Source organism: Emys orbicularis, chromosome 7, assembly GCF_028017835.1.
Source record: "Emys orbicularis isolate rEmyOrb1 chromosome 7, rEmyOrb1.hap1, whole genome shotgun sequence".
NCBI classification, from domain to species: Eukaryota; Metazoa; Chordata; order Testudines; family Emydidae; genus Emys; species Emys orbicularis.
This window is the reverse complement of record NC_088689.1, coordinates 103,690,392-103,714,727: the sequence shown is the minus strand read 5'-3', so window position 1 is coordinate 103,714,727 and position 24,336 is coordinate 103,690,392. Positions and strand designations below refer to the sequence as shown.

At 41.7% G+C, this 24,336-nt stretch overlaps 1 protein-coding gene across 1 annotated transcript; it reads left to right on the top strand.

The window, feature by feature from the left end:
• CHDH (choline dehydrogenase) lies at positions 1-18,936 on the top strand. The gene is made up of 7 exons (XM_065408521.1): positions 1-760; positions 1,098-1,249; positions 8,612-8,741; positions 14,708-14,842; positions 16,868-17,010; positions 17,698-17,800; positions 18,518-18,936. The coding sequence occupies exons 1-7, from the start codon at positions 1-3 to the stop codon at positions 18,934-18,936; spliced, it is 1,842 nt and encodes a 613-aa protein (XP_065264593.1).
• Positions 18,937-24,336: the final 5,400 nt, after the last annotated feature.

Sequence of the window (24,336 nt, the reverse complement as noted above, 5' to 3'; positions counted from 1 at the left end):
ATGTCTCATTTAATCAAAGGAGTTAAAAAATGTTATGGTCTTTCTGTCAGTCAAATGCACAAAGTAACAGGATTTCCATTTAAAACACCCACACTCAAAAGCTTACTAGCCTATAGTGGGCAACAATTAAAAACTTCACGTACATTCTCTAAACTTAGTTCTGAAAATGCAGACTCTTATAGTTACATCATAGTTGGAGCTGGATCAGCAGGGTGTGTATTAGGCAGCCGATTGACTGAAGACCCCCTTAGTACTGTTTTACTTTTGGAAGCAGGCCCTAAAGACACCCTTCTAGATAGTAAAAGATTAATGTGGAAGATTCATATGCCTGCTGCATTAACCTATAATCTTTGTGATGAAAAATATAATTGGAATTACCACACAACACCACAAAAGCACATGGATAATCGAATTATGTACTGGCCCAGAGGTAGAGTGTGGGGTGGCTCCTCATCTCTCAATGCTATGGTGTACATTCGGGGGCACGCAGAAGACTACAATCGATGGCATAGAGAAGGTGCTGTGGGATGGGACTATGAATTTTGCTTGCCTTATTTTAAGAAGGCACAGACTCATGAGCTGGGTCCTAACCTGTACAGAGGTGGGAATGGACCATTGCATGTGTCAAGAGGAAAGACGAACCATCCTCTTCATCATGCATTCCTGGACGCAGCCCAGCAGGCTGGCTATTCTTTCACAGATGATATGAATGGTTACCAACAAGAAGGATTTGGCTGGATGGATATGACTATACACAGAGGTAAACTTTAAAGAGTTACTTTGGGAGTGTATGTATCTAACCTATAAATGGTATTTAAGGGTCAATCTATTTTCCATTGAATTCAGTGGGAGTATTTTCATTGACTTCAGAACAGAAGTCTTCCTTTAGAAAGGAGAGAGGATTTCATAATGCTGCTATCAACTGTTTGCATTCATTCCTTTAGTCCTTAAATTTAAAGCTGCTTCTTCTGAACTGTAAATGTGGCACCCAACTATAATTTCTATATAGGAAGAAAGACAAGAAAATGCCTTGAAAATGAAGGAGCATGAACTATTTTGATGCTTGCAGATGTTAAATAAAAACCTATATTTTGTAGGTCAAAGATGGAGCACAGCTAGTGCTTACCTTCACCCTGCCATAACACGCCCAAACTTGTCCACAGAAGATAGAACACTTGTAACGAAAATTTTGTTTCAAGGGACAAAAGCCATAGGGGTTGAGTATGTCAAGAATGGGCAAAGGAAAAAGGTAAGAATTTTTATTTCCCTTCCTGAAAGAATGGGATCAAAGAAAACTTAGCCTTATTTAACAACAAATAGAAACTAAGACTGACACATCCTTTCTGTACAAAAATTCCACTTTTCAGATGTAATACTGTAGCTCAAAAACACTAATCTGTTTCAAGAATATGATTCTTTGTTAAATAGTTATGTTAGAAAATACCGGTATATTTCCTTTGTATCATTTCAGACATCAGTATATTCTCTATGCTGAAAGAGGGGATGGATGATGAGAGTGTAGAAAGGAAAAGGCTATGCTTGAAATTGGAACCTACTCAGTAGTCATGCACAGTTACAGTGTGTTGGCTATTGTACTGAATTACTAATGTGCTGGAAAAACAATTTAGGAAAATCTGTTAAAACTGAGTATCTTCTATAGAGTCTGAATAGCTCAGGGGATAGATAATGGAACATAGAGTCATTCTTTGTTGCCATTTTAAATCCAGTTAAGGCTAGTAATGACTAACTACTATAAGGCACATTCCCAGCTGCGGAATAGACATACCCTAACTGTTTTATTGCTATTTGATGGCCTATATGAAATGGGTTTGTAATTTCACTCCAACTTCCACTGAACAGGCATCCACATCACAGAAACCATCACAACCAGGGGGACATGCGCTGGCAGTCTCAGCACATAAGCCAAGAATGGAATGGGAGTCAGGACTAAAATGGCCTTTGACATTAGGTCAGGATCGAGGAATATTAGCAAAACAATGAGTAACTGCCATTATTTCTTAGCTTTTCCATGGATAAACAGAAGTCTTCAGTTTCTGGGGCTTTCAGTTCAGTACCTTTCATAAGAAAAGAAGTACTCTCAGTGAGGGCTTATCTACATAGTGAGGTAATGTGCTCTAGGAGGTATGATTTCTAAAGCGGACTAATGTACTGTGCATTATTTAGTCTGCATAGACCCTGCTGGTGCATATTAAAGGTTCCTTAGTGCGCTTTAATGTAGTGCTGTTTCAGATAGCACTATGTTAAAGCACACCAGCAAGGTCTACACAGACCAGTTAATACACAACACATTAGTGCACTTTAGAAATCACTCCCCCATAGATTGCATTACCCCACAATGTAGACAAGCCCTTACTCTTCCCTTTTGAATATTACTCCTGATTATTACATATGTAAGTAGGTAATTGCCTGAGATGGATTCAGATATTATTTTAAAATTCTAATAACAAAGGTGAAATGTTGTAATAATAATACACCAAAGGAGAGGAGTGCATAAATCTTGACAATTTGAGTTCACTGAACACAAGAACGGCCATACTGGGTCAGACCAAAGGTCCATCTAGCCCAGTATTCTGTCTTCCCACAGTGGCCAATGCCAGGTTCCCCACAGGGAATGAACAGAACAGGTAATCATCAAGTGATCCATTCCCTGTCGCCCATTCCCAGCTTCTGGCAAACAGAGGCTAGGGACACCATCACTGCCCATCCTGGCTAATAGCCATTGATGGATCTATCCTCCATGAATTTATCTAATTATTTTTTGAACTCTGTTATAGTCTTGGCCTGAGGGATAGCTCAGTGGTTTGAGCATTGGCCTGCTAAACCCAGCGTTGTGAGCTCAATCCTTGAGAGGGCCATTTAGGGATCTGGGGCAAAAATCTGTCTGGGGATTGGTCCCGCTTTGAGCAGGGGGTTGGACTAGATGACCTCCTGTGGTCCCTTCCAACTCTGATATTCTATGAACATCCTCTGGCAAGGAGTTCCACAGGTTGACTGTGCATTGTGTGAAAAAATACTTCCTTTTGTTTGTTTTAAATCTATTGCCTATTAATTTCATTTGGTGACCCCTAGTTCTTGTGTTATGAGAAGGACTAAATAATACTTCCTTATTTACTTTCTCCACACCAGTCATGATTTTATAGACCTCTGTCATATCCCCCCTTAGTCGTCTCTCTTCCAAGCTGAAAAGTCCCAGTTTTATTAATCTCTTCTCATACGGCAGCCGTTCCATACCCCTAATAATTTTTGTTGTCCTTTTCTGAACCTTTTCCAATTCCAATATATCTTTTTTGAGATGGGGCGACCACATCTGCATGCAGTATTCAAGATGTGGGCGTACCATGGATTTATATAGAGGCAATATGATATTTTCTGTCTTATTATCTATCCCTTTCTTAATGATTCCCAACATTCTGTATGCTTTTTTGACTGCCGCTGCGCATTGAGTGGATGTTTTCAGAAAACTATCCACAATGACTCCAAGATCTCTTTCTTGAGTGGTAACAGCCATCCCAGACCCCATCATTCTATATGTACAGCTGGGACCACGTTCTCCAATGTGCATCACCCCGCACCTATCAACACCAAATTTCATCTACCACTTTGTTGCCCAGTCACCCAGTTTTGAGAGATCCTTCCATAACTCTTCGCAGTCTGCCTGGAACTCAACTATCTTGAGTAGTTCTGCATCATCTGCAAACTCCAACACTCTACCTTCCACCCCTCCTTCCAGATCATTTATGAGTATGTTAAACAGGCCTGGGCCCAGTACAGATCCCTGGGGGACACCACTATTTACCTCTCTCCATCCCGAAAAACGACCATCCATTCCTACCCCTCGCTTCCCATTCTCCAACCACTCACCAATGCAAGAGAGAACCCTCCCTCCCCTCCTTTGACTGCCCACTTTGCCCAACGCACCTTGTCAAAGGCACTCTGAAAATCCAAATACACTATATCCACTGGATCCCCTTGTTCCCCTGCCCGTTGACCCCCCTCAAAGAATTCTAGTAGATTGGTGAGGCATGATTTCCCCCCACAAAAACCATGTTGACTATTCCCCCAAAAACCTTGCTCATCCATGTGTCTGACAATCCCGCTCTCCACAATAGCTTCAACCAGCTTGCCCGGCACTGAAGTCAGGCCCACCGACCTGCAACTGCCGGGGTCACCTCTTTCAAAAATCGGCATCACACTAACTATCCTCCAGCCACCTGGCACAGATGCTGATCCAAATGATAGGCTACAGACAACAGTGAGTAGTCCTGCAATGTCACACCCGAGTTCCCCCAGAACTCCCAGGCGAATACCATCTGGCCCCGCTGACCCACTGTTCAGTCTATCAACCTGTTCCAAAACCCCCTCCAATGTCACCTTAATCTGGGACAGCTCCCCAGACCAGTACCCAAAAAGAATGGCTCAGGCCCGGGAATCTCCCCCACATCCTCAACCGTGAAGACCAATGCAAATAATTCATCCAGCTTCCCCACAACCATCTTATCATTCCTGAGTGCTCCCCCAGCATCCCGTACGTCTGAAGTTCATTATACCCACAGGAATCAATATGCAGAGAGTGCTGGGTGACTGAACATCTGCTAAATGTTAAAAGATAATATGAATAAACTATTCTTTGATCTGCTAAAGCACAGAACATGTCTATTCTTTTCTAAGCCAATTAGAATGATGCTTTCCATTAATAATGCAGGGCAAAAGTTGCAGAATTCTCATTGACTTTGATGGGAGCCCCATATGTGTCTGAGAGGAGAAGTTGGCCAGAAACAGCGCCTGTCACTTTACCGAGCAATTTATTTACATGAACATGAATAATCTTTCATTATTATAGAGAAGGTGTTGTGATGAGAACGATAGCACAGGATAAGTGTACTTTTATTAGTTTTGGCCCTGAAAATAAAGTACTAGATACAGGAACATCATGTGTACCATGTATAAATATTGATATGATTTGGTGTGCTAGTTGAGCAAATGATGGGTATCAGGAGACCCGGAATCTATTCCCATCTCTGCCATTGATTTCCTGTCTGACCTTGAAAAAATCACTTAATCTCTCTGCCTCAGTTCACCATCTAAGTAAGTGCAAGAAATTGTTTTCTCTCTCTCTGCTCAGTTATTATATATTTTTTAATGTATTAGAGCCAAATGTGCTTTTAAAAACTTCAGCTACACAAGTCTTATTCAATATCTTTTCTTACATGCTCCTGGAAAGAGAGCACTCTGATTCCTCTGTCATTCTACCACAGTGACTGGTTTTTATTTTCTGCCATTTCTAATTCAAGTGCAAGGGCTCTAGAAAAATGCACGCTTTTGGGAAAACTAAATTGGGATCTGTATGACAGTTTCAAAATTTAACTTTCAGCTTGATTTCATTAAAAGTAAAAGCTTGCAAGAGTAAAGGTGACCTGCTAAAGGCAAAGAAATATGATACTATCCTTTCTTGCTTTATGATACATAAAAAAGACACCACAGTTTCTCCCCCCCACCACTGCTTTTTTAACATTAGAAATTCAAGTCATCTCCCCTGTTTTTTTCTGGGCGATTCTAAGGATGACAGGAGAACTAATAGTTTTCTGACATCAGAGAAACTATGCAAGGAAGCCTGATTGAGAAGAGAAATGATTTTTATAGACTATTTAAAATTCTGTGTTATATTTGTTTTTAGTTAACAACTATTGAAATCAAACAGGGAAAACTATTTGATTGTTGACGTTTCCTCGGTCTTCCCTTTTAAGTGAAGATTTAGGGCCTGATCCAAAGCACATTAAAGTCCAAAATATCCCCATTGATTTTAATGGACATTGGATATGGCCTTAAGAAAGCTCCCAGTCATTTAAGAAGTCCTGCAGCAAAAACAAAGAAGATGTCCTTGATAGTCCTAGTATTTTTTAGGTAAAAAAAATCAAGCAAACAAAGAATATTTAAGGGGGTTGGGAATGCTTTCAGGCTTTTTTTATATATCAAACTATATATGTGTGTGTACATATATAAGGGACCAACTTGATTGTTTTTCCTCTGAGGTCATCTTTAAATGCACTACATGACTATATACAACGTGAATTATGAGCTATGAATGTTTATGCAGCAGGGTTGCATTGGGTATATACTCAAGTCCGGAGATGATTTGAACCCATGACCTAGAGCAGAGAGTACTCATTTGGAAACAGTGTGATTTGAAACAAGCCCCATTTTCATTAGGAAACAAAAATGTGAACACGTACTTCATTACACAGTGACTCACAGATGATTCTCTGGAACTATTTTTGTGTACATTGTGCAATGCACCTTGGAGATTTTGCATAGCTGCTGTTTTACGAACCAGTTCAATAAACCTGAATGTTTTGTGTATTAGTTCTACCGTACTAGACTAGACATTTGTCCAGGGCAGAAAAATACAAGGGGGAGCAAAATGTCACCACTGGGTGTGCCAGCAGTAACATCAGATGAGTAGTGTGAAAACAATTAATAAAAATCAAACTTTTTGTAAGTTTTGTTTTGTTCTATCAGTCAGAAAGGAAATAGGAACAGTAAAAGTAAATGGTACTTAGCATACTGGTATTCCCTGTATATATGAAGGAAAAATCAAGTTGGTCATTTTTAGAGAACTACAGAACCATGATTAAAATGCCACAGCTAAAATTAAAGTGGAGACGCACTGTAGAGTCTTAAATTCTACAAAAGTAAACACTGGGCTTAAATTCTAGTGTCTGCAGATGAGCAATACAAGAGCTGCCTTCTTGAACTCTTTCATGGCATTTGCTTTGCAAGTTATGAAAGTGATGAAAGGATGTTCAAAGTTGCATCACTTGCCAGTTGCTCAATGTATGCTCAGTGATGCTAGATGAGATGTATTACAGTACATTGAGCACCAGTGCAGTGTTAATTTTACAACATTCTGTAGCTCAAACAAGGAGTAGTAGTAGCTTTAGGATTTGTATCAGATTTAAATGGTCTTTGTTTCTTCTTCCCTATGTGAATACACTCCTGTTTGTCCCTTTACATGTATTTCATGTAATCTAGTCACTTTTAAGTTTCTTGAATATTTCTTTCCTAACCTCCCCACTATGCAAAAGTTTGAATTTATTTAAGATGTTATCAACCATCTTCCCCAATGTTTATAGCACTTTCTCTGGCCCTAAGATCTCAAATATCTAAGGGCAAAATTCTGCTCTTGCTATTCTGAACCTTATAATGGAGAGTGCTGGACATGTGGAGAGTTCCTGAGCCATTTTGTTAATATAAGCAGGGCCGGTGCAACCCATTAGGTGACCTAGGCGGTTGCCTAGGGCACTACAATTTGGGGGTGGCGACTGCGGTGGTATTTCGGCAGCGGAACCTTCCGCCGCCTCTGTGGGGGGCAGCATTTCGGGGCGGGACTTTCCACCGCCTAGGGCGGCAGAAAAGCTGGCGGCACTCCTGAATATAAGGCAGGATGATTTCAGGGGTCCTGGGGAGAAATGTGCTCTGTAGCAAACCTTAATGGTCTTTTAAACAGACTGAGCTCCCCTAAGCACCTGCTGCCAAAGGCAGAATTTCTAACCTTGCCTGGAGATCAGTCCCCTTGGAGACATGGTTTCCTGTTGGACACATTCACGGCTCCCCTGTCTAACAATGTCTTCATGGCAGAGTGATAAACCGGACTCGGAGTTCTGTCTAGCTGCTGACTGGATGTGAGGAAAGGAAGAGCAACCTGCACCCTTTTCTCCAACCCTTCATGAGACAGGGCAGGATTTTGCCCTAAATCTGCAGTGCTAATTTGACAACTGAGAGCAAGAGAAAACAAATGAATATCATCCATGAAGTTTATGGGTGGAAAGAGTCACAGAGCAGATGCTGAAGATGTTAGATAATGAATGTCCACCCACTAGGTACTGATGAGATAAATAGGTTAACCTCTGAGGACCTCAGCTAATGGTTAGCAGCATAAGAGATAACCAGCTGAGAGATGCATATTCTTTAGGCTGTTTAATGAAAAAACTGCCATATAAACAGAATGTACGTACACATACTTATCGGAGCTCCCTGGTATAGCACATAGCTATGTGGGGCAGGGGGAGTGGGGAATCCATGAGACCACAAGGGCTATGAAACCAGCTGGACTGAGGATGTGACAATGCTTGAAGAGAGACTTTGTTGAGCTAACATATTACAGAATACCTCAGAGTGTAAAGTCTTTTTCAGGATTTTTAATTTATTAATTTAATTAGTGAAAATGGAACAGGCTCTGGCTGTTTCCTTGCTTGAAGTTACTGTAGATCTCTGTTCTGGAAAGAACAGCGCAAGTGTACTGCCAATCATGTTATTTGATAAATTGAATGCTTGTGTATCCTACAGTCTTAATAGATTACAAAACTTCATTCAGTTCACACTGTGTTCCAGTGTGACATCTTAGTTATTTCTGTCCATAGAAACTTATACCAAGCAAGGTGAGCAAAACATCTGGAATAATAAAGATGGATGCTGGTATGATTCCAAAGAAATAGAGTATCTTTAAAAAAAAAAAAAAGCTCTTGGAAATATTGGTTGTGGTCTAAAATCAAACCTGTAATAATCTTCTTTAAAATTTATTTTTAATTTTCAGGCTCTTGCCAGTGAGGAAGTGATTTTAAGTGGAGGTGCCATAAATTCCCCACAGCTGCTTATGTTGTCTGGGGTTGGAAATGCAGATGACCTCAAAAAATTAGGGATCCCTGTTGTTTGTCACCTTCCTGGTAATCTTTTTATTGGTTTTATCTTTCAACTCCCTCAGGGTCTGATCCAGAGCCCATTGAAGTCATTGGAATGACTCCCATTAACTTCAGTGGCCTTTAGATCAGGCTCCTCTATGGACCCAAACCAACTAACATTATAGTCAATGGAAAGACTCCCATTGACTTTAATGGAAGTTAGAAAAACCTCTTTTATACATTGCACCTCTCCATGTAATGGTGACCAATATCCATTCCTTTCTGAACCTATGCCCGTAGATAACTTATTTTAAAGCAAAGAAGCGGTGTGTATCACTGATAATTTTTAAATTAGAGCTATTTGATCCACAGCAGATTGCCTACTGATAGTAATGAGAGTTTTATATAAAGATGTAGGGTAGAACATGGACCTTATGTAGTAATTAAACTTTTCGAGCTAAAAGTTATCATTGCATTCAGAAATTATGCCTACCACTTTTAGGACCAGAACTATTTCTGCCATTTGTTTATATGGCTACTTGCATGCTCCATTTTCCTGTGTGTGCTCAAGCAAATTAAACACACAATTGCATACCTAAATTATTTGAAAATCTTATTCAAATTATTATTGTTAGGTCTAAGAGTCAACACACCATGAGGAATAACGTAGGGAGTTTTTCCTTGCATTCTGCACAATCTGGCATATGGCCTGAATAAATACCTTAAATTAAGCATGTGGCAATTCTCCAAAAAGAGCCATATTTTTGGAATTTAATGTGCCCACCCTATACATACCCACATTGTATGTACTTTGAAAGCTTATTTTATGTACATTTAGATGAAGTATGATGTGGAGCTGCCAACTGGTGCCGTAAGCCTGTAGATGAGGTGAAACAATGATACCCACAATGAGAAAATGTCATTTTTTACACAGTTCCAGAAACACTGTAACATGACTATGACAACATTTTGTACTGTGTAAGTTAACTTCAATACCTTAATTGTGTTTATTGATCAAAGCTACCAAATAACAACCCCTGAATAGGGGCCTCCTAGTAGGGGGTCTAAACCACTGCCCTGGGCTACTTCCTACCACTATCCCTTCAGTTTGGAGCATGGGCCTCGTAGTCCAATTCACTGGGGTGGCTTGCCTCCAGTAGCACCCCTTTGTGGACCTCGCGTGGTGCCCTGCCATAGTCCCAGGCTCTTTCGGGGAGGACAACCCCCACAGTATCTCTGTACTTCAGTCAGCTCAGATGCCAGAGGCTCCTACGTCTCCTCCACAGTCTCCCTCATCCAGGGAGACAGTATTTACTCCCTGGTGACTGCCTTGGCTGGCAGGCTAGTAACCTTTCCTCTCAGGTAGGGTGGCAGTTAACTCCTACCTCTTTGCTAGTCAGCACTGAACTGAGCCAGGCTCTCACCTTTTCTCCTTCCTCCAGGCCTGCATTGGCTGCAGGTATAATGGGGCAGGGCTAGCTGGGCCCAACAGCTCTCTTTAACTCCTGCCGTGCTGGCGGGTAGTTTCTCCGCTTCGTCACAGCCCCGAATTGATTTACCATGAAAAAGTACTTGAGAAAATAAACGCCTGTCACCTACAGTGAACGCTGTCTGAATTCTCTCCTGGTGTCTTTTAAAGCTTTATCTTGTGATGTCCTACCAATACCAAGTGACGCTAATATTGTTCTCATTCAGGTGATTCCATTTTGGACTGGTTTCAACCACAAGCTTGCAACACAGAAGAGAACCTACCCAGCAGTTGCATAGTCACCTATTATGGATGCCAAACCAGCTGACATGGCCACAGTCTATACTACTATGCTGAAATGTCAGCAACTGTAGGACAGCAGCCTTCCATTCATCATGGATCAGCAGCTGTATGCTGTAGCTCAGCAAGTGAAATGGACTCTCCAAATGAACTTGGTATCAATGTGATTCACCTGGATGGTTTTCACACCCTGTGCTGTTTTATTGCATGTATTACGAAATTTTGGGGAGACACAGGATTGCTAAACCTTCTTGTTGCTACTGATGTGTGTGCTGCTTGTAATGCAGATCAAATGCTTGCTGCTAGGCAATTCAGCTGTTCTCTATGGGTATGTCTACACTGCAATGAAAAACCTGCTGCTGGCCTGCCTCAGCTGACTCAGGCTAAGGGGCGGTTTAATTGTAGTGTAGACGTTCGGGCTCAGGCTGGAGCTGACACCCTCCCCCTTTGTCAGGTCCCAGAGGCCAGAATGTCTGCACCACAATTAAACAGCCCCTTAGCCTGAGCCCAGTCAGGTGACGTGGGCCAGGAGTGGGTGTTTAATTGCATAGGGTATAGACATACCCCTATGGCTTGGCTCTAGCATTAGAGGCCCTGAGTGCTCCAAAACTTTATTCATTTGTTAAATTGTGTGAGCAGGAAGGAGGTACTCATGTAGTTCCAGCATTTGTCTGGTAAATGTTGGCTCACACTCAAAAGGTGTCTGAGTCTGAAGACTCAACAGTCCTTACAACATGTCATTAAAGAGCTTGTTGGTGCTGTAATTCAGCATGTGCTATCACTACTGAAGGACTTTCAGATATGGGGGTATGCCCAGTCTCCTACATTCAAGGTCTGGGATCATTTTCACCAGGTTATGTAGACACTACATCTAAATGTCCATGCAGAGTGAGTGTATGATTGGAAACTTCACATGACACAGCACGTCATGCTTCTTTACTGCAAACAGAGACAACTATGCCGGATGGATATCAAGCTACATTTTTGATATGTTAAAATTTCCCTGAAGTAGTATACACTGCCTTTGAATCTGGGGGGAATTTGCTGTATGTCAGACTTCTGGTTTTTTCAGTTGAATTTGGAGTGACATGGGAACAGGGAAAACTGTCCTCAAAGACTCAAAGGGCAGTAGTGGGATTGTAATACTGACAAGAAAGAAGCCAGCCCTTGTCAGATGGACACTCACATGACATGTCCTGAGTGAATATGCAAAAGCTATGAGAGAAAGAAGTGGCCTAACGAGAAGTAGTGAAGACTAATTTCACAAACAAGTCCTTGCCTTTGCACTGAAAAGGAATGAAAAGCATTTTACAGCTCTTACCAACCATGTCATCAGCAATATGACAAACCCATTTGACCCTGAGTCACATCCAGAGATGATTATCACCATATCTAATGGATTCCATGTACCATCAGATGTACAAGAGTCTCTACTGAAAATAGCAGATGTTGGTGAAGATCAAATTGAGAGATTTGTGAGAGGTGCACTTGATTCTGATTGGATACGTAACTTCATCAGCCCAGTCAAGAAATCTGGCACCAAACATTTGTTGACATGATCAAGAAGACTAAATTTAAGCCTGCCCAGGGAGGGATTATCACAGCAGCTATCAGTCCAGAAATTATTTTCTGCAGAGCCCTGTCCTTAGCAAGATGCAAAGATGCTGTTTCAATGGCAACTGTTCTTAGTCACCAACTAGGACCTGTGCCTATGTTCCTCTTGCATGCTGATGGAACAATGAGAAGAACAGACAAAGTTGAGTTAGGGCAGTGGTTCCCAAACTTGTTCCGCCGCTTGTTCAGGGAAAGCCCCTGGCAGGCCGGGTCGGTTTGCTTACCTGCCACGTCCGCAGGTTGGGCCGATTGCGGCTCCCACTGGGCGCGGTTCACCGCTCCAGGCCAATGGGAGCTGCTGGAAGCAGCGGCCAGTACATCCCTCGGCCCGCGCTGCTTCCAGCAGCTCCCATTGGCCTGGAGCAGCGAACCACGGCCGCTGGGAGCCGCGATCGGCCGAACCTGCGGACGCGGCAGGTAAACAAACTGGCCCGGCCCACCAGGGGCTTTCCCTGCACAAGTGGCGGAACAAGTTTGGGAACCACTGAATTAGGGCATCAGCGGGAAGCTCAAGCTGAAAGGATCCATGAGCTAATAGCATGTGACAAAGAAACCACAGGGTATATCAGAGATGCCATGGCTGGTCATACAAAAGATGGCTGGAGACAAATTCCACACTTTCAGTGAATTGGCTGCTGAGTACCTGAGGCAGGTCCTAAAAGGATTTGACAAAGCTAATTCTGTAATCGAAGTCTTTGACAGATAATGACAACAGTAACTCTGTGAAAACTGCAGAAAAACAGTGTCAGACAGGATCTAACGTTGGATGCAAGAAATACCAGATGTCTGTGCCTCCATGGAAGAAGTTTCTAAACGTGGCATCCAACAAACATTCATTTGTAAAATTCCTCTGTGAATATATGGTTCAAAGTGAACCTGAGGGTGTAGGAGCACACCCAACACAAATACTCCTTCTTGCTGAGGCTGAAGTAGGAAAGTCCATCATCAGGAGAAGAAGTGAAGGTGCGGAAGAAGCCCAAGACTTGTACAGTACTCAAGAGGAAGCTGTATGTGCCAATATAGCTTTTGGGTCTCTTGGTGTCAAAGGAACTATAGGAATAGGTCACTTAATATAGATGTTTTGGTACTTGCTGTTCACTACTTTCCGAAATTGGAACCTATAGATAATGTGGATTGAAACAGGCAACATTACCAACACAACTGACAAGTGTTGCTTCATAACTGTGTATGCAATTTATGATGCACTCACTCCTGACTTCTGCAACATACTTCTTGCTGTATACGTATTAACAGGATGTGACTGCGTGTCATTCCTGTTTGATATTGAGGAAAAAAATCTGTGTTTAATGTCAAAACAAAGGTTCAGAGATCTTGCCAAATCAGGATAGAGTGATGGACAAGTTGTAATTTCTGCAGCAAGGAAGTTGGTAGCACTGCTGTATGACGAGAGCGAGAAAGATCATGTCAAAAGAGCAACTTGGCAAACAAAGATTTGCATGTCTTTGCAGATAGGTAAACCAGATACTGGATCACCATTGCAACATGGATGGAAAAATGTGGATGATGAACTACTTCCTGGATTCTTCAAGGGACAATGGCATCTGAGTTTCTAGAAGACCTTATTTGAGCCTGTATCAGTAGGGATCACAGAAGAATCAACTGTGTCTGTAGTTAGAACAATCTTCCCTGCATAGAACTGTGTACCTGCCAAGGCAGTGAAGACAGTGGTCACCCACATACTCTCGACAGAGATCATAATGATGAACAAGATGATGATAATGTTGACTAGAAGTGTCACCAGCGTTACTACATTTCAATGATATCTCTACAAATTATTAGACTTTGTTTTACCCTGTAGATCAGGGGTAGGCAACCTACGGCACGCGTGCCGAAGGCAGCACGCAAGCTGATTTTCACTGGCACTCACACTGCCCGGGTCCTGGCCACCAGTCGGGGGGGGAGGGGCGCTCTGCATTTTAATTTAATTTTAAATGAAGCTTCTTAAACATTTTAAAAACCTTATTTACTTTACATACAACAATAGTTTAGTTATATAGTATAGACTTATAGAAAGAGACCTTCTAAAAACGTTAAAATGTATTACTGGCACGCGAAACCTTAAATTAGAGTGGATAAATGAAGACTCGGCACACCACTTCTGAAAGGTTGCCGACCACAAAGATTTCTTTGTGACCTCCATGCTTTAGATTGTTCTTGTGATGCATGGAGGTCACAAAGAAATTCCGTTGTATGTCTTGAAATAATACATAGCCATTAAACTAACAGAAACAAATGCACATATTTCAAAGTGGTAATTTTAATGTGTTGATGCTGTCATTGTTTATCCCCCTTTCTGAGGTAATGGCACCACTTGACAGCTCCACATTATATCTCATCTTAAAGTAAACATCATAAAAAGATATATGATGTGAGTGTGTGTAGACAGGGTACATTAACTTGACCAAATCGGTGGTGTCTGCTGCATGCCTAAATGGGCTGGACTAGGCCCAGGGTCCAGGGTGTTTGACACCACTGCCTTTGTAAGAGGTTATTTCAGTTTCTATTCAGGGTAGTTTATAGAGGAAAATGTACCTGCTTGTATATAACATTTACAGTTTACCTGTATATAATTTCTTCTTGGTTTTGTTTGTTTGTTTTTTTGTATCAGGAGTAGGCCAGAATCTTCAAGATCATTTAGAAGTGTACATACAGCAGAAGTGCACCAAACCTATTACTCTCTACAAAGCACAAAAGCCTGTTAACATGACAAAGATTGGTTTAGAATGGCTTTGGAAATTTACAGGTATGAAAAAAAATGTGAAACTGTCCCACTGTTCAGTTCTATAGGATTACCAAATTTGGCTTTTAGCTGAATTATATATGTCAGAATCCCAAAGTGTCTTTCCGATGAAGCTTTATTACCACCAATTCTGCAGAAACTGGAGATTTTAAAAAATGAGTTCAAATGGGGGGCAGACTGTGCAGTTTCCTTAGCTTTAAACTGCTTTGTTTTTTCCAAATTAGAATTTATTTTAACAAATGTAATGTTTATTGTAACAAATGAGGTTGAGATGCACTTTTTTTGTAGCATTTATTTTCCTGCCCTTAAGTTCAGGCAGGGAATGTTTGCATGTTGCTAAATGTTTGCATTTATGCCTAACTTTCATTTTGGGTTATGTTCCATACTTAAATCTGTGGGCCACTGAGAAAAGCTACTGTAAAAAGTGAAGTCAGAAAATGATGTATTAAGACAGTGGTTCTCAAAGCCGGTCCGCCGCTTGTTCAGGGTAAGCATCCTGGTGGGCCAGGCTGGTTTGTTTACCTGCCGCATCCGCAGGTTTGGCCGATCGCGGCTCCCACTGGCCGCGGTTCGCTGCTCCAGGCCAATGGGGTCTGTGGGAAGCCGCGGCCAGCACATCCCTCGGCCCGTGCCGCTTCCCGCAGCCCCCATTGGCCTGGAGCAGCGAACCGTGGCCAGTGGGAGCTTTCCCTGAACAAGCGGCGGACTGGCTTTGAAAACCACTGTATTAAGACACTGTCTAGAAAACAAATACACTGAACCAAATTCATCCTTGGTGTAACTCCATAAAAGGTAGTTATCTCATTGCATTGTCCAGAACTCTTCAAACTTACTTGTACTTGTCCAGAAATAATGCATTCTCCTGTCTTATAATAGCCCAGTCCCCAAATTGCATTTTCAAGGATGAATTGTAAAGATTCTTCTTAGCAAGTAAAACAAATAAGCCAATTTCAGTGCTAAACTACCCCCCGCATGCAGTTTCACTGTCTTAGCATGGTGTCACAGCAAAGCATTTGGCCCAGTATGTCTTGTGCTATTGCATACATATGACTTTTTATTACTTAGCAAGTAACTATTTTTAAAAGGATGGATTGTGACTCATCTAGTGCAGTGGTTCTGAAAGCCGGTCCGCCGCTTGTTCAGGGAAAGCCCCAAGCGGGTCGGGCTGGTTTCTTGACCTGCCGCATCCGCAGGTTCGGCCGATCGCGGCTCCCACTGGCCAATAGGGGCTGCGGGAAGGGCGGCCAGCACATCCCTCGGCCCACACCGCGCCCCGCAGCCCCTATTGGCTTGGAGCGGCGAACCACGGCCAGTGGGAACCACGATCGGCTGAACCTGCAGACGCGGCAGGTAAACAAACCGGCCCGACTCGGTAGGGGCTTTCCCTGAACAAGTGGTGGACCGTCTTTCAGAACCACTAATCTAGTGGGGTGGCACAGAGGTTTAAAGAGGTGCTGTACAGCAGTGTGGAGGGGAAGCAGGGTCTGCAAGTGGGTGTCAGGGGGCAGGGAGCGGGCAGAGCCTTTGCTCTACCCCCTCTAGGCACCTGGTGCATCTGGGAGCATGCACTGCACTGGGTATCTAGCTGCCACAGCTTATTCTCTCCCTCAACCAGCGGGCACTCCCAGTGACAATCTCCCACCTAAGCTGCTTCAGAAGCATTGCAACAGTGCACTGCCCTTCATATTAAGCAAATTGTAACATCCCATTCTACCCCAAAGAAAATGCAGAATATTTAGGAAGCTGGAGACACCTTGGGATTTTTTTGAAGTCAAACACATTTTACATTTATTTAGTGATCAACATGATGAAAATAATGTACATTGCACAAGTTATAAGTTAATTGCTTATGGATTTGCACCCCTCACAGTTTCACTGTCTTTGATTGACATAATTATGTGCATTGCACAAGTGGAAAGGTGTATGGGGCATGGAGAAATGGTTCAGAAACAAGGATTTTAAAAATACACATTTTTCTTACCTTTCGAATATTTTAGAATTTTTCTTTCTTTCTTTCTCAATCTCTAGGAGATGGAGCTACTGCCCACTTAGAATCTGGTGGGTTTATTAGAAGTCGGCCAGATGTTCCTCATCCAGACATTCAGTTCCATTTTCTTCCTTCTCAGGTGATTGATCATGGACGTGTTGCTTCCAAGCTGGAAGCTTACCAGGTCAGTGGTTCAAGGACACAAATTAGCAATGTCCTGAATTAGCAAGGAGATTTACAGTTTATTGGAAACATTAATACTAGTACAGTGATCAAGTTACAGATTGTTCAGTATTGTGTAAAAGATGTGACTTAATTGCCTACATTTTATTTGTTGCTGGTGCCAGAATAATTTTACTCTTTATCTTTGGAAAAATACGCAATAAGTTTTTTAGGGGTTATGAACCTGATTCTGTGTCATTGTCATCAGTAGTACATGATCGAATTCTATATTATAATATTTTGTTTTCCCTTTAACTCCTTAGTAATTTCTCTTTTTGTTGTATCAATATGTAATGTAGATTCAAAAGCCTGTAGTTCATACTGTGAAACTGTCACTATATACATCTGTTTTCTTTGGCTGGTTTTTATTTCATGATGATAGTAATTTGGTCATCTGAACTGTCAGCTACTGCTAAACTGAAATAATATTTGCTTGTTGTTGTATTATAAATAGTTTATTTCCGGTGCTGTGCGTATAGCCAAAAAACAAGAAAAAATGTTCATATTGTGGCCTCCCTTTTCATTCTCCCTTTTTTATATTTTATGTTTGGGTAATCTGTAAGAAGATTCCATGTTTTTAAAAATTGCATTGGACTCTGAAGTCTGTCTAGATGGAATTTTGTCATGCAGTGTGTTGGGGTTATTGCAGGTTCATGTTGGACCCATGAGGAGCACAAGTGTGGGCTGGCTAAAGCTGAAAAGTACAGATCCAAGGGACCATCCTGTGATTGAACCAAACTACTTGTCAATGGGTAAATGCCTGGTATCTATATTGAGTTGGTCTCATTCAGTTCCTTCCCCCTTGCTCCAAGGAGAAGTGATCTATTACCTGCCCATATCACTAGCAAATTACTCCCCTCTTGACACCATCTCAACTGTGCTGGTTGGCACATTGGTATTATTATTACTATTTATGTTGTGATAGCTCAGCGGAGCCCCAGTTAATGACCAGAATGCTATTTTGCTAGGTGCTGTACAAACACTGAACAAAAAGACCGTCCCTGCCACAAAAAGCTTCCAGTCTAAGTGGGGTGCAGTCAAGCGGCTGCCTGTTCCCTGCCCCTTCCAGTTCACCCCACACCCACCTGTTCAAGAGAGGGAGTAAAGGCCACCACACACCTTGCTGGCCTCCCCCACTCAGCTGGTGATCACATAGCCCATACCTCCTTATTCCTGTGTATCATTTTTATTCATCCTACTCTCCTGTACAAGTGTGTAGGACAAGTGACAATTTTGCCCACAGTGGAAAAAAGTTCCCATTGTTTTTTCTTTCAGTAACAAGTTGAGAGCCTTTAAATTGTATATAAGCTTCCTTCCCCTTTAACTTTGCTGCCTTTTCCTTTTCTTGGTATAGCACACTGTCCTGTACTAGCACTATTATGCTGCTGTTTGTTTGTTTGAATTATGCACAGGGAAGTATTTCTAACCAGTGTGTGTATTTACAGTCTCTTTGTTTCCTCTCTGTACAGAAACAGATGTGTGGGAATTTCGTCAGTGTGTCAAGTTATCCAGAGAAATTTTTGCTCAGAAAGCTTTTGAAAAATTCCGTGGTCCTGAAATTCAGCCAGGAAGTCATGTACAGTCTGACAAAGAAATAGATGCTTTCATAAGACAGAAGGCTGATAGTGCTTATCATCCTTCTTGTACCTGTAAAATGGGGCAGCCATCTGATACCACTGCTGTGGTTGATCCTCAGACCAAAGTAATTGGGGTTGAAAACCTGAGAGTCGTAGATGCCTCAATAATGCCCAGTGTGGTCAGTGGGAATTTGAATGCCCCAACCATCATGATAGCAGAAAAAGCTGCAGATATGATCAAGGGGTTCCCATCACTCAGTGAGAAAAATGTTCCTGTATATAAACCTCAAACCTTGGAAACACAGCGATGAACAAAATGCCCACGCTTATTTTCCAGGTGAGTTTTTGCCCACATATGGAAATCTTACATTGGACTTTGCCAAGAGAATAAATGTATTGCTACAAAAAATTACAGGTAGGTATTAATTCACTACCTCTCTGATATTAAGAAGGTTGTAGCAGTCATTTAAAAAATATCAAGTTGTTTGCAGTAACTGTTCATATTAGTCAAGCATTTGGGTGATACCAAATTTTGTAATGTAGTTTGAAGTTTATGCTGAAGAGGCTCAGTTCTGCCTTACAAAAAGAAAAGGCAATCATGTGAGCCGTCAAGGAGTTCAGGACCTGTATGGCTGAGCGTGGGATGGTAGAAGTGGATGTTTGCTGCTTTGCATAGAACAGTAAGACACTTAAAACTGCTTCTGTGCTTGGGCTTACAGATGTTGTCAGAGGCCTCAATGGAGCCACAATCCTAGCAAGTGATGTAAGGGTTGCCTTTTATGTTGAATCTCACTTAGTATTCTTTGTATGCATGATTGTCCTTGACAATAGTTAATAAGTAAGATCCCCATCCTGAAGAATACTTAACTTTCTGGACTGTGTGTAAAGTGAAACATGTGTGAAAGTATTTGCAGGATCAGGGCCCAAAATAGTGAACACTCACATTAATGCAGAGAAAGGAATTCCTAACATTACATAATTTCTTTTCTATATAATCTTGCAGAGGCAATACACAGTTTACAACATCATCAAGAGTTTTACTCATGTTGAGTAGTTCTTGATTTTAGTGGTCTGTTTATGGAGTAAGGTACTACTCAGCATAAGCAACAGTATATGTCAGGCCCCAGGTAATTTCAACATAGCTATCAATGTCAACTTCATTTATTGGTGCTTGCATAATCATTTATAGTAACGTGGGTAATGTATTGTGGAGGTACAGATCACAGCTCCATGGTTAAGGTTGAGTTGAGTTTTAAACTTAAATGCATACGTATAGTATTCGGGTAATGGTATAATCAAATTAAAAAGATATCCATATTTGATATACAGCTTGCCTTAATAGCCTCTATAAAAACAGAAACAGCAATTTAAAATCTCTATAATGGTAACAAACTCTCCATGTTCTTTGTATTTAACGTAATAAAATTCAGTTAATAACTTAATTTGTTTTGGGTGCGTAATGCAAAATGGAAACTTGCCTTGTGTCACTACAGTATGTTTAAGGGGGCCATGAAAGGTGATTGCACAGCTGTAAACAGGGCCGGCTCCAGCGTTTTTGCCGCCCCAAATAGCGGGGGGGAAAAAGCAAGCCGCGATCGGCGGCACTTCAGCGGCAGCTCTACCGCCGCCGCTTCATTCTTTGGCGGCAATTTGGCGGCAGGTCCTTCCCTCCGAGAGGGACCGAGGGATCCGCCGCCGAATTGCCGCCGAAGACCCGGACGGGTTGGCCGCCCCAAGCACCTGCTTGCTGCGCTGGTGCCTGGAGCCGGCCCTGGTTGTAAATGATGAAACAGACTTTAAGGCCTGGATGTTACTAATGTGTAAATGTTGGTTTATTTTTTTAAAAAAAATTACCTGCTGTCTAGAGAGATCTTTTACCATATCAGATAGATGTTTGTCTGCCCCTGTTCAGTTAACTTGAACATCTTGGCTCATTTACTTTAAGAAGAATAAATACATCTTGGCTCTACTACTTTGATAACGCTTGCCTAATGGCCAGACTTTGTTCTGGATGTTTGCTGAGAAAAATCCTTTACAGATATCCATCAATGGCCCTTTCTTGAGTGTGTTCTAATAGCTTTCCAGATATCATTAAAGTTCACGGGAAGTACAGGCCCCTGCATTGTGATGAATTGTTGCAAGGTAATATGGAAATCCCTATAGAATGGAATAGTGAATGGAGTAGAAACAGGATGGAAATCACAATCTTTCTTTTCCCCACCACTAGTAGCAGAGGAGGGAGGGAAATAATCTTTATTCTAGCCTGCACCTGCACTCCTTACTCCTACAAATTTGAATGGGAATTTTTGCCATTCAGCCTCAGCCCTTCATTCTTTTTGTTGTCCCACCTAAGCCATCTGTTGAATCTTGCTAGAGTTTGTACATTTTTAAAAAAAAGTCATTTAAATCCTGTCTTATATTTTGATTTTTTTAAAATCTGCATAATGTTTAATGTAAACAAGGAAATGTGCATAATCCTTGCATAATCTGTCATTACGACAATTAAACTCCTGTGAAAGTTTTTGCTATTATGCTGTTTTAACTTGCATAACCATCTTAATCATAGTCATGGTTTAATAGACAAATTTCTGTAGCAGATTTCTCCATCGTCTATTTTCATAAAATAAGCTATTTAGAAATGGGAACATGTCAAAACTAAAACAGCAGCATGTAGATTCAGGTTAGAATGTCTGCAGAGCACAACTAATATTAGTTCACAGAATAAGGCTAAAACGTTTAGCGTTCATAATTAAGTTCCCATATAGAAATTGTCTGTTGTCTGGATATGCCAGAAGGAGGAGTGGAGACACTGGAGGTGGTTTAGTTAGGCTGCAAGTTCATTCCCAAACATCAGGGAGTACCCGGCAGATAAAAGTGTACAGTGCAGGTAATTCCATAATCATTTACATATGCTGGGGGCAAGGAGGAGTTGCTGTCAGCTCTTCCCCTTTACTTCTCCTGGTCCACAGCTAGTCTGCTCCTGGCACCTCATGACCCCTTCCATCTTGAATGAGGGTTGGGGGAGAGTTGGCTCCCTGCCATCATAAGAATCCTGAAACCCCATCTTCCCCCCATTTCCACTCCTTTACACAATACCTCCTTTAAATCGTTTACCAAGGAGCACCATGGACCTTCCCAATGGAGTAACCACACTGGACATCTGCCTCATACTGAGCTGCGACATCATAGCCTAACCCCCCATTTTCACTTGGTACAACTGAGCCCCCAACACACTGTGGGGAAGGCAAAAAAAACCCCGCACCCTGACCAATCTGGAGATGAAGGAAAAAATTCCTTCCCAGCCCCCTGAGAAAGGAGCAAATAATGCCCACAGTGTATCATGACAAAACCTGGTGTTTAACTGCTATCATGTGAGGGTGGTGGTAGTGGTGGTGGTGGGGAAGGGGGTGTTGCGCCACCTGACCCAAGTAAAAGAGGGCTTTTGTAGCACCAGCATGGATCTAAATAGTCTCCCCTTTCTTCCAGTCACCTATGGGAGAGGGGGAAATGGGTTAATGTCCTCAAACTGATCTGGTCTGAAGCTGCTGCAGCTCTCTAGCCTTTAAAGGGACCACACATCTTTTCCTACAAGCCAGACAACGGCCCCTACCGCTTAATGTGCGGTGAGGTCATTTCTAGGATTCCTGTGCTGGTTTTAAAAAAGACCTAAAAAATTAATATCAGAAGAATGTGGATTTATTAAATAGTCTGTGAACTACAAATATAATTACTGAGCAAGTAGATGTCAAATAATAAAGCTAGTGCTCCTACAGCTGAGATATCGTGAAAGATAGTATTATCTTAAGCCAGGGACTGTTACCAACATGTAAAGGACAAACATGATTATTAAATGCAGAAGGAGAAAATGCTCACAATAGCTTAGCAGACAGCAGGCATTGGAAATTGATGAAAGTACAGTAAATACAGTGCTTACAGCTGTAAATAAGTAACTTTAAAGCTTGCTTGAGTCTTCCAATGAACAGCAGAATAATTTCCTCCAGAAAAATGGAATTTTACAGGTAAAGCAGGTTGTGCAAAAAACCTGCTGACTCAAAAGTTGGCTAAAGGAACAACTGCAGGTGTTCTAGGTAGATATTCTTACCTGGTGCTGCTGCAAAGCACTGGTGGAGCCCTATAATTAACTGAGGGAAAGACATGCTGTGTTAGAGCAATTGCATAAAACATAAACAATGAAACTGAAGAGAGAAGACAGCACGGAACACTCTTCCATAATGAGCCATGTAAACCATTTCTGTATGCTGCATACTGTTGGTAGGAGAGCAACAGCAATGTATTAGGTGTTAGACTATCTACTGTGTTTATAAGTCAGCCTATCTGATGCAACTCTGTGGGGCGAGCAGCTGTGTGTAGGATGAGACTTATATACGCTGTGCCTTTTATTGTGTAATATTTTCACTTGGTACTATTGCATTCAAGATTTTCAAGTAAAAAATGCACAGCTTTGAGTCTCTTTCTGGCACTGAGAGTAAGCAGTACCACACCATTAAAAATAATAATATGTATCGGCCACACTTGCCACAGCAGTGTCCAATTGATGTGGGAAGCAGTTTTGAAGGGCTGCATAGTGGTGGAAGTCCTTATATGTGATGATTAATAGTATAGTATACCAGGGTCCCATTTTTGGCATAGGAATTGTTTATATTATTGCAGCGCATTCCCTAGCTACAGCGTGCTATAACTTATAACCATACACGCATTCTATACTGCATTAAGTGAATGCTGTGGTATCATAGTAGAGCATTTAAAGGGTCAGGAAATGGCAAAGTAAATTTTGCACACACAGCTGCAGTTGTGCTTTTTATGCACACACATTACTATAATGTTCAATCACATAATTAAAAACAAGTCCTCAAATACATTTTTTCCTGCACCTAAAAATACATGTACATATTGCAATATTTGTTCAATCCTTTAACCTTACAGTATTTTCATGGTCATGCTACTCTAGTTGCTTTATTGATTTAGGCCTCAGTGCTCCAGAATGCAGGACTGCTTTGTGGCATTCCTTTGGTGCAAAGCAGCCTTAAAGGCAGTGAATCGGCCAATGAGCATTTTGCCTACCTATGGGAATCTTAAGGGTAGTGCGGAGTCACAATAAGCGGTTCCTGTGTCACCCCCCTGGCTGCTGCTGTTGTATTCCTGGTTAGGTGGTCCTCAGCTCCAACAGATCCCAGGCTGCTGTAATGGCTGCTGGGGGCTAATGGTGTAATATGCTTTACCATATTCTGGGGACCGGGCTGGTGCCTAGCAGTGCCAGCACTGGGAAAGCATAAAGATGTATTAAAGCCACTTTACTCCTCCATGTCTTGTTTACTCTGAGCACAGCTTGGCTGATCCAGAGAATCTGGCTCTGACTTTCTGTATGATTAATGCTTTTTTGCTATGGTGTGTATTTGAGTAACGTTGTCAGCCCCATCTACTTACACATTTTCCTTTAAAGGGGCTTTCCATAAATTATGTAGCAGATTAGGGGTTGCCTGGGTGGGGCCTTAATTTTGTATGACAGTATTTGTTTCAGTGTTACAAGGAGAGGTGGGTGGCTCTTGAAAAATCACCCAAAAATGTGTTAAATAATTGATGGACACTCCCAAATAAGCAGACGAATCCTGCCTTAAGAACCTTCCATGTGCTAAGGCAGTTAGTTACAACAAAAACGACTTGAGCTGTGAACGTTGATGTCATTAAACATA

Bases quoted from the DNA above. Each gene is read 5' to 3' on its own strand.
- CHDH (XM_065408521.1), top strand. From the start codon at position 1: ATGTCTCATTTAATCAAAGGAGTTAAAAAATGTTATGGTCTTTCTGTC. The intron at 14,843-16,867 runs GTATGAAAAAAA...CTCAATCTCTAG, and splicing joins ATGGCTTTGGAAATTTACAG to GAGATGGAGCTACTGCCCAC. The intron at 17,801-18,517 runs GTAAATGCCTGG...CTCTCTGTACAG, and splicing joins ACCAAACTACTTGTCAATGG to AAACAGATGTGTGGGAATTT.